This window comes from Zootoca vivipara, chromosome 2 (assembly GCF_963506605.1).
Source record: "Zootoca vivipara chromosome 2, rZooViv1.1, whole genome shotgun sequence".
Lineage (NCBI taxonomy): Eukaryota > Metazoa > Chordata > Lepidosauria > Squamata > Lacertidae > Zootoca > Zootoca vivipara.
The window spans coordinates 96,730,957-96,741,591 of NC_083277.1; the positions used below are offsets into that span (position 1 = coordinate 96,730,957).

Here is a 10,635-nt window from a genome sequence, read left to right on the forward strand (position 1 = left end):
ACATTCTAGTGGCTGTCATTGCTGTAGTAACAAGGGAAGGACTATCAGCTCAATGAAGTAATCTGCTTTATTTGTTGGTTGAATATTCAGTAGGAGCCACATAAAAAGCTCTTTCAAACTTACTGTTTAGAAACGACTCATAGGCCTGTAGCAGTCTGAAATGCATGGAGAGGAACTGGATGTTAGCTTTCCACCTACTGGCAGGTTTTGGAGTTGGGTGCTTTTAAGTGACTCCGCCATCTGCAATCCTCTTCAGAAGACTGTACGGTGTACTCTCCTAAATTTTTCAACCGCATCTAGGCCTAACACATTCCTGTACACATTCCTGCAAAAGGCACTGTTTCTGAACGTGCAAATCACAGCCTGGATGGGACCAGCCCATTTCTGTAGAGCAGCACTTGCTGGCTGTTCCATTAGGCACTTGCGACATCATTCCCTTTGGCAGCAAACATGTTGGCAATGGAGGGCTGGCTAAGACGGTTGATACGTCTGCAGCAATTAAGAAGGCGGGCACATAAGAAACCACCCTCGTCTTTCTGACTCCAGCTCTTCCCACAGCTGCAAACGCAACACTGCTTAGCTCTGCAAACTGCAAGCCTTTGCAAGTCAGAGCTTTCCTTAGCGCTGCTCATATGAATGAGGAACTAGCAGCCACCACAAAAGGGAAGAGGGGGGAAATCACAGTTCGTTATGCAGCGGTCGACACTGCGGGCTGGGCTTATCTTCCAGAACTCCGTCGGGCACACACACCCAGGGGTCGTCTGTTTCCCACTGCCATTTCAGCAACAGCCCCCTGAGCTCCTCTAGGACCTGGGCATAGCGGGGGTCAGAAGCCAAGTTGCGGCTCTCCGTGGGGTCGAGGCTGTGATCGTACAGCTCCCAGCGTTCCCGGTAGTAGTAGCCATGCAGCGTCTTGTTCCAGTGTGTGGCCTGCCCTGCCTGGGTCCTGTTCAGCAGGTCCTGGAATGTGGGTGACACGTAGAAGTCCTGGTCGATGGGGAAAGGCGTGCGGTTCTGCAGGTTGTGGATGAAGCGCAGGGGCCCCCGCTGCACGGCCCGCATGGGATAGTGCATGGTCACTTCATGGAGGCTCTGGCTTGCAAACACTGTGGCCCACGCCGGCTCCAGAGACAGCGCTGGCAGCAGGGACTTCCCGGTCAGTTGCACCATCCGCTTCCCAAAGAGGCTGTAACTGGGGTACGGCACAGAGAACCAGTCCAGAATGGTGGGGGTCATGTCTACAGAGAGGAAGGGAAAACGTCAAGCATAATATAATAACAATAATAACAGCAACATTTATTTAAATGTCACTGCCAAAGTAGGTGGCTCAATCCCACAATTAAAAGAAGAAATTCCTCCCCAAAGGGTGTACAATCTAACATGACTATAAACAACACAATAAAAATCAACCATTTAAAATGCACAATTAAACCCGGTGTAAATGGCTTTTTGTTACTGTTGTTGTTAAGTAATTTAGTAATTTCGTTGTTCCCGCAAGGGGACAATGACAATAAAGATATCTTAAACTGCTTTAGACATTTTATTTGCAATCCAGCAGTATGCATAGTAAATAAAACACAATTATTAAATATTGGAAACTTTCTATGGACTTCTTGCTGAACTTGTAATATCTGGATTTGAAGATTGGAAAAATATTTAGATGTTAAAAATGGAAAAAAATGATAACATTTTCTTTAAAAAAATGAAGATAGGAAAAAATATTGGCTTACAGAAAACAGAATAGTTGGGAGTTTAATAGATAAATACTATATGCAACTGAAGGACATAGAACTGGAAGTCTTTAAAAAAAAATTCCCATTTTCTTTTCTTTTTTGTTTTTGATCCTTTTTAGATTAGATTTTTAAAGTGTTTCTTTTGTTATCGTGCATCATAAAAAATATACTTTGCATTGGGTACGAACTTTTGTATAGCTTTGGATAAGTATCAAAAATAAAAGTAAATTAAAAATAAATACACAGAACAGATGGGTGCAAAATGGAAGCCAGTTCGCGGTTGTCTGGACACCCCCCAAAGTCTCTTCCTCACATTCAAAGCCCTCCCCTGCCTCACACTTCCCCGATGCCAATACAGGAGTTGGTAAATCAGTAGCTCTCACCTAGCAAGCTGGCATAGGCACTGCTGACCTGTCCCCAGCGCGAAGGATGCTCAGGCGAGGAGATGAGGAGGGGTTCAGCCGTACCTGACCAGTACAGGTTAGTTCTGCCGCTTGGGAAAGGGATACCGTTGTCGGAAGTGTAGATTACAAGGGTAGTGTTGTGGAAGCCGGCGTTGTTCAGCTCCTCTAGGACAAGACCAATCCCTACATGTGCCACAGAAAGAGACCTGAGGGTGCTGCGCCAAAGGCATGTAGCAGCCTTCACCAACAACTGTGCTCAGGAGAACTCTCGTCTGCAAAGTGAACCACTCTGATCAGATGGGAGCTTCATCACCACCATCTAATTACTGAATGGGACTTGCTTTCCAGCAGCCAAAAGCAGCTCATCCAGCTGCTCAGCATGAAATATTTTCACTCAGTTGGGGCAGCCAAGTCTGGATATTGCTAACCACAAATGCTGAAGATAATGAAATTCATAATAATAAACAATAAGGGAAATGGAAGTACAAAGAGGCTGAAGAAGCACTTAGATATAGCAAGAGGGGAATAAGTATAAATGTAAAATGATTGTTAAGATTTCTAAATCCAAAAAACATTTTGAATGATTGGGAATGTGTGGTTAAAATGGATCAAGAATTTTTTTTTAATAAGTGTGTTAGAAGAAGAAATGGTTTAAGAGATAGAGTGTGCTGTATTAGTTATAAATAGAAGCGTGGAAGGGAGGGAAGGAGGAAGTCGACAGATTAAGAATTATATTAGATATTGTTAAAGAAATGTTTTTCCCCCTCTTTTTCTTTTTGATTTCTGATTTTTCTCTTTTTTGTAGTTGATATAAAATCAATAAAACCATATTAAAAAAAGATAATGAAATTCATAGATATAATGTATGGAGTCGCTTAGTGCTTTCTTTCCACACCTCACTAGGATTTCCAGCGTTTTAAAGGCCAACTCGAGCACATGTGTGTACCTGGAGGCCAGATGCATCCCTGTGCTGAAGAGAACTTGATTGCCACCCCTCCCTCCAGAGCAGATGTTTCTCCAGAAGGACTGCCTTAGGTCCTTAAGCACAAGAGATGCCACATGGTATATCAAATGTGCAAAAATGCACCAGACTCTCCCTGAACACACCTAAGCTCTCACTCTTGCTTCAAGAGCGCTGCCTCTCCAGCCTTGCTCTCCACTCCTGCAGGCAGGATTGCTCTGATTCAATAACCGCCCTACCTTGATCCATGCGCCCAGTGGTTGTGTACTGAGCTGCCAGGTCCCCACGAGCAGCTGGCGTGTCCTGTACAAAATATGGGACCTGAGGGCAGAAAGGGGGGGGCAACTGTTACCAGAAGCTACACCAGGAAGGGAAACCAAGGGAATAAAGGCCCACAAAGAAATTGCAATGGCCATGGCTAACCTCCCTCCATTGGGCACAAATGATCTGCTGCACAACTCCTGGTCCGGCAATGGGGATGGCTAGGGGACGCTGCACATGCTCCCAGGGTTCCATGGCAGAGAAGAAAAGGGTGGAATTCAATGCAGCGCTATGGAGATCGATCCATCAGCACATGCATTTCTGCTTGCCAGGCTGAACAACCTCCCTCCCCTCCCCTGTGCGCTGTTATGAGGAGGAGCACATAGAGACAGGAGCCCATGTGACGGCTTCTGCTAGTGGAATGGGGTTGCTGAATCTGGCCCACGCGTCTTTACTTAATTACCTATTAAATCTATATCCCGCCCTTCCTCTTGTATCTCACATTCCATGTCTCACCTGCACTTGATCTGGGCTGTAGTGCTGGGGTTTCCAGTCTGGGATCCAGCCCATTCCAGGCTCTCCATTGCCAAATTTCTCGCAGAAGGCTCCGTACTGGGGCTGGGAGTGGCCGCAGCGGTGTGGATCGTGGAAAGCAACATACAAGAAAAAAGGCCTGCCAGTTGAAAACGCAGGAGGTGTGAATGCACTCAAACGCCTGAGACAACAAACATCATCTCCACCACTTTTAGCAAAAGTACTCTGGGCGTCCTCCAGCTTTGCTGAGGTTCCTCTTTCTGCTAACTGCAGCCCTCAGCCTCTGCTCCCTTCAGTTTTTCTGCTGATTCTCTGTCCTGATTTTTTATCCTCCATGAAATAAACCCCACCAATTTCCCCCAAGCTCCCTTTTTTGCCTCTCAGGTTTGCGTAAATTTTCCTGCAACAAACATGTAGACTGATGGCTGTGCATTCTTAAATTCCGTTTGTGTGTGCCAGAGTGCCCTGGTCTACGCAAGTAGTGAGCCTGCAATGCAATACCAGCAACCCGATGATGGGATCTTACCTCTCCTCCTCCTGGCTGCGGAGGAATTTCCGAACCAGCAGCTTGATTCGGGTGATGTTCCGCCCCACCTGCAGGACAGAGCCGTTCTCCTCGGTGTAGGCAAAGTCAAAGGGATACACAGCCTCTGGCCCGACGTGTTTCTTCCCAATGATCCCTGAAGCAGACAAACACCAGCAGTTAGATGCAAGAGCAAGGAAAAGTTAATAGTTCACATAAAAATCCACCAGCGCTCTGATGCACTTCGGAGCTAGTGGTTACCCTGGATCAGGCTTCCTCAACCTTGGCCCTCCAGATGTTTTTAGCCTACAGCTCCCATGATCCCTAGCTAGCAGGACCAGTGGTCAGGGATGATGGGAATTGTAGTCTCAAAACATCTGGAGGGCTGAGGTTGAGGAAGCTTGCCCTAGATGAATCCAACACAAGGTCTCTGTTGTCTAAGAGCTACTGACTGGCTCCCAAGAACTGTGGTTTCCTAAAACAGCACTTCCTGCCAAGGCTCAGGCTATCTCAATCCCAAATGAAGAGATGCAAGCAAATACGGTTGCAAAAATGTAGGCCTCGTTTCAACTGGAGAGGAATGCATGTGTATGACCTGAATGTGGTTACTGGGTGGTGGGAGACTAAGCATGTACAGAATGCACTCCCGTGTGCCAAGGCTTAGCCTCTGGTATGGAAAACATGATTAGGGACTAAGCCCTGGAGAAACTTGGTTCAGATTAAGCTTCATTTTAAAACCAGTCTCTTTCATATATGGTACATTTGACATGGAATACATTTTGTACTTAGCATAAGTACACACATGTAAATAGCTCTATGTGTATATGTGCAAGAATTGTGTTACTGTGCAATAATCGCTGGTTTCTCCTTTAGAATACATGGAGGTGGTGACAAAGAAGAACGCTTTCCATGGATTTTAGAGAGGAGCTACATGTATAGCATGCACCACCTTCCACATATGATGCTTGCCCTGTTGGATTCTGTACTTGGGGGGGGGGGGGGTTGTATGAATCCCAGTACCAAGTATGCCATGATAATGCTGTCTTCTCATCTGTGCCAAGGTGAGCCAGATTCTGAGTGAAGGGGTATTCAGGAAAGGCATGTATGCACATATACTCAACTCGCTTTTCTGTTGTGGACCGAGCATGCTCCAAAACATGGATGGTGGAAGCTCCACCCCTTCCCATGACAGGAGGGCAGTCCCTGGCAGAAAAATATTGGTGGAAGCTTCGGGGTAAATAAAATAAACCCCACTGCAGCTGACCACAGGCACCCAACCACACCTTGCCCCACAATACCTCTCACTACCAAGGAAATGCAACACAGTGGTACCTCGGTTTAAGTACTCAATTGGTTCCGGGGAGCCATTCGCTCCCTGAAAAGTACTTAAACCGAGTGCCTCTTCCGTGTGTGTGCGAAGATCGCTTCTGCGCATGTGTGCGCCACGGAACCCAGAAGTAAACACTTCCGGGTCCGCGGAGTACTTAAACTGAAAGTACTCAAACCGGAGCGTTCTCAAACCGAGGTATACGAATAGAAAGAGGACCTACCCAGTTCACGCTGACACAAAACCTCACAAGCACACTGTACAAAAGAATACAAGCCTCCCCTTCTCTCCTTCCCCAACCTTATACTGTACTCAGCACTAATGTCTCACAACAAATGTAACTGATGTGTAAGAAAGACTGTACAACCAAAAAAAGAGACAAGGCGTGTACTTTCGCAAACCAAAAAAATCTTTTTTTTAAATGAAATAAAATAGATGGAATCCTTTCTCCATCTCTGTACAACCACAGAACTGGGGCTAAAACTCATCAATGCACATTATAAACGAGGGATTAGAGAAGCACTGTGTGCATTAAAAAAATGGTTTTATTGCTTTTTGTAAATTTCATTTTCTTAGCTGATTGCAAAGAAAAAAGAACTAAAATTATTTGTGTGGTGTGGAGGCTGCCCTTCCCAGATCCCCTATAGAAGAAGAGGAGTGGTATCTTGAGCTGCAGGTGAATTTGCAGGGAGGAATTCTCCTGCTCCTACCAGCTTACCTGTCCGAATCCCTGCCTGCCTAAGCAGCAGGGGGAGGCTCCGAACACTATCAAAGGAGTTGAAGTGATGCACATCCTGGTGGAGCCCATACATCCCATTCTGGTGCTGCAGATAAGAGAGAACCATTCACAATATGAGCAGGGCAGGCAGGGAAGGGAGTTCCAAGGTGATAGAAAAGGGCTGAGCAAGCAGTTCCCTTATGGCCACCTGGCAAGTGTTACCTGAGGCAGGCCTGTGAGGATGCTGGCCCGGCTTGGGGAGCAGCTGCTGACGGAGGTGAAGGCATTCTGGAAGATCAAGCTGCGCTTGGCCAAGGCATCCAGGTTTGGGGTGCTGATGGCCGTGTTGTTGTACACGCCGCTCTCAAAGCCACCGTCGTCAGCTGCCATGGAAGGGTCAGAGGTCAAGGTGTGAAATCAGTGTCCCCATTGCAACACCATGGTTGCCTATGAACAATGGTAGCTATGAGCCCAGGTAGCTGGGGGTTTGGGGCCAAGTTCTGCAGCTCAAGCGGTGCCCAACTCATGGGCGTAGGCAGGGGGGGCAGGAGGGGGCAGCTGCCCCCCCTAGAAGCAAAAAAATTAATGTATTTTACAGACCATAACCAGCACTTTCCCCCTCCAAAAATTGAAGTGGAAAGGGCTTTGCTTTAGCAAGAGCAGCTAAGTCTCCGCTTGCTGGGGGGGGGGGACACAGCAGTAACAAAAACACATCAAATAAATAAAGCAAAGTGGCTACCAGTAGTTAAGCAGTTAAGACAATGGAGCATATATCCCCAGGCAAGATTCGATAGCTGACCATTTCACCCTATTGTTCTTAAGTGGGAGCATTAAGAGTTCTATTGGCGATTTAATGAGGATGCAGACTCAGAGGATTCAATTTGACTAAGGTGGCTCTGCAAGGCTAAAAAAAGTGAATAAGAAAGGGGGGGCTGTAGCTTTGACAGACACAGTGATGTTTATAAAAAGCATTGGTGTTCCAGTCTGCCCCTCCTCCTGCATCTGTATACTGTAAATCAGGGGTGGCCACCTCCCAAGAGACTCTGATCTACTCAGAGTTTAAAACTGGGGGTGATCTACCCCCTTTTGGGGGGTTCAGGTCAAAGCTGTTGAGTTTTTTTTAAAGGAAGGGAAGCCCTGTTTTTTGGGGTTTAGGTCAAACTTGTTGAGCTTCTTTTAGGAGGGAGGGAGGCCCATTTTTCTTTAGGGCTTCAGGTCATAGTTCAACTTTTTTGAGGGAGGAGGAAAATTTTGGGTGAGCTTTTTTTAGGGGTGCCAGTGACCTACCAGTGATCTACCACAGACATCCAGTGATCTACTGGTAGATCACAATCTACCTGTTGGACGTGCCTGCTGTATATCAAGCAGAGAGAAAGCTGCTTACAAGGCTCCTGTACATGCAGAGTTCCAGCATCACAGCGTCACCCAGAGGCACCCACAAATATGAGTTATCCCTCTCTCTATTTCTTCCTTCCTTCCCTCCCTCTTCCATCTTTAATAAAATATGGGGGGGCAGATAAGCCCCACATAGAAAGCCCATCAACATGGGGGGATGACTCTTTCAAATACGGTATTTACCAGTAATTGGGGGGGGGGAGGCACCTAGGCCTCTAGGAGTTGGCTGCTATGCCTAGGAGTAGGACAATTCAAGAAAGCAGAACGATGCATATGGTATGGTAATATATCAATAGAATCGTAGAATTGTAGTCGGAAGGGACCACAAGGGTCATCTAGTCCAACCCGCTGCAATGCAGGATTTTTTTCCTAAGGTGGGGCTTGAACCATGGTTGAAATATTATGCTGATATGCAGCAACGCCTCGGAGCCGTCGTGGCTGCGGCCATGCCTTGCCTCGCCCTCGCCTGCCCTGCCACCCCCTCTCGCCTGCCCGACCCTCCGGTCCTCTTGCTGCAGAGTTCCAGCATCACAGCGTCATCCAGAGACACCCACAAATATGAGTTATCTCTCTCTCTATTTCTTCCTTCCTTCCCTCCCTCTTCCATCCTTGATAAAATACGGGGGGAGGCAGATAAGCCCCGCATAGAAAGCCCATCAACATGGGGGGATGACTCTTTCAAATACGGTATTTACCAGTAATTGGGGGGGGAGGCACATAGGCCTCTAGGAGTTGGCTGCTATGCCTAGGAGTAGGACAATTCAAGAAAGCAGAACGATGCATATGGTATGGTAATATATCAATAGAATCATAGAATTGTAGTCGGAAGGGACCACAAGGGTCATCTAGTCCAACCCCCTGCAATGCAGGATTTTTTCCTAAGGTGGGGCTTGAACCATGGTTGAAATATTATGCTGATATGCAGCAACGCCTCGGAGCCGTCGTGGCTGCGGCCGTGTCTTGCCTCGCCCTCGCCCGCCCTGCCACCCCCTCTCGCCTGCCCGACCCTCCCGTCCTCTCCAGCCAAGCAGGGTAGCCGCCAACGCTACCAGCCCCAGAAGCACAAGGTGGCTGCTGCTGCCACCGCCACGATGTCATCAGGCCCGTTGGCCCTTTAGCCCCGCCCACTTTGTGGCCCCTCCACTTCTGTGCCTTGGCCCCGCCCCTGAACGACCATGGCTTGCCCCCCCCTAGTTTTGATCCTGGCTACGCCCCTGGCCCAACTCCCTAACAAAACTGAAATTTTGTGCTGCACCCCAAACTCAAGCAATTTACAGGGTGCTTCCACACAGCACCCTTTACTGTGGATGCATGCAATAACATGACACTGTACTCATCAAAATCCCATCCCTGCCCTTAATCTGGATTTACCCTTTCATGGATCCCCCCCCCCGAAATGGTAAATCCGGATTAAATGAGAAGATACTATAGAACAGCATTTTGATGAGGATAACGTTGTGTGGCCTCTGCAAAGAAAAAAGAAAAAACACCCCAAAACCTGAGTCCTGAATAAACTGTTGTGTGGAAGCATCCATTAGCAACATTATCCCCAGATGCTCTAGCAAATGAGTCATGCAGTCACAGTGGAAAAGTCAACCCTGGAAACTGAGCCACCCAACAGGTGAGCATATGAGCTGATGTTCCATTAAATCAGTTTGTGGGACAAAGGAGGAACTGCAGCAGGAGAAAAAGGGGAAACGAATACCACAGATTTCACACAATCCTGGTTACTGCTGGGCCTGTATTACCAAAGCCTTTAGACAGACCCTCAAAGTGACCCTATTTTCCAGGGACAGTCCAGGCTTTATATAAATTGATCCTGGAATGTTCCACTTTTTATTAGGACATCCCAATGTGAGAGGGTATGCTTTAGCAACCAGGCATAGGTCCAATGGTATGCTTTAGAGCAGGCATCCCCAAACTTCGGCCCTCCAGATGTTTTGGACTACAATCCCCATCATCCCTGACCACTGGTCCTGTTAGCTAGGGATCATGGGAGTTGTAGGCCAAAACATCTGGAGGGCCACAGTTTGGGGATGCCTGCTTTAGAGCAACCAGGCATAGGTCCAAGCGTCTATATGCAATTCACATGCTCTCTCACTTACACTACCTATGGCTAAACCCCAATATCTCTTAATGCCCGTCGAGCTCTTCAGTGCCCACCATAAGGACTCCTTGGCCCCCCAGCAGAACACAGGCCTACCACCTCCAGTCTGGGAACAGCTGTGCCTGCTGAATTCTGTTAACAGCACAGTAGCCCTAGCTGAAAGAAGTTGGCAACAACATGGTCTGACTGGTGCACCAAGTGTCCGAACCAAGAGGAGAATGAGAAGGGAATGGTGGTTGCGGGACATATCTTAGCGCCTAGTAGTCCATACTGGGTTGCGGGGGGGGGGCGCAAGTCCGGCCCCTCCCCTAAGTTTCATACTTCCCTCCTCAGAGCTTTCAGGGGTATTTCCCGCGAGGGCGAACTGAGTGGGGAACAGGGGGAGGCGGCGCGGGCGCCTGGCTCTCAGGGGGTTTAATCTCCAGAGAGCAGCACCCCGTCTGGCCTGGGCCCCCCAATCTGCTCGCTCACCGACTATTAGCAGCACGTTGCGAGGTCTGCCCGGGTCCCTCCGAGCGCAGCAGAGCCCCAGAAGCAGCAGCAGCAGCAGCAGCGGCGCCGGCGCCACCACCCATCTCCGCGCAGGCGGAGACATGGCGAGACACCCTTCCTCGCCGGGCAGAGCGCGCGCATCTCCCCTTCCCAGACTAAACGCCGCTGGAAAAAGGGCCA

General features: G+C 48.3%; 1 protein-coding gene across 1 annotated transcript; it reads right to left on the reverse strand.

Annotated features, from left to right (window-relative positions):
- Positions 1-49: 49 nt before the first annotated feature.
- On the reverse strand, positions 50-10,627 carry SGSH (N-sulfoglucosamine sulfohydrolase). The gene is made up of 8 exons (XM_035104164.2): positions 10,435-10,627; positions 6,684-6,844; positions 6,462-6,567; positions 4,420-4,573; positions 3,876-4,032; positions 3,338-3,419; positions 2,117-2,320; positions 50-1,238 (listed from the first exon to the last, which is right to left on the reverse strand). Exons 1-8 carry the CDS (start codon positions 10,556-10,558, stop codon positions 679-681), a joined length of 1,548 nt encoding a protein of 515 aa, XP_034960055.2. The 5' UTR covers positions 10,559-10,627; the 3' UTR covers positions 50-678.
- Positions 10,628-10,635: the final 8 nt, after the last annotated feature.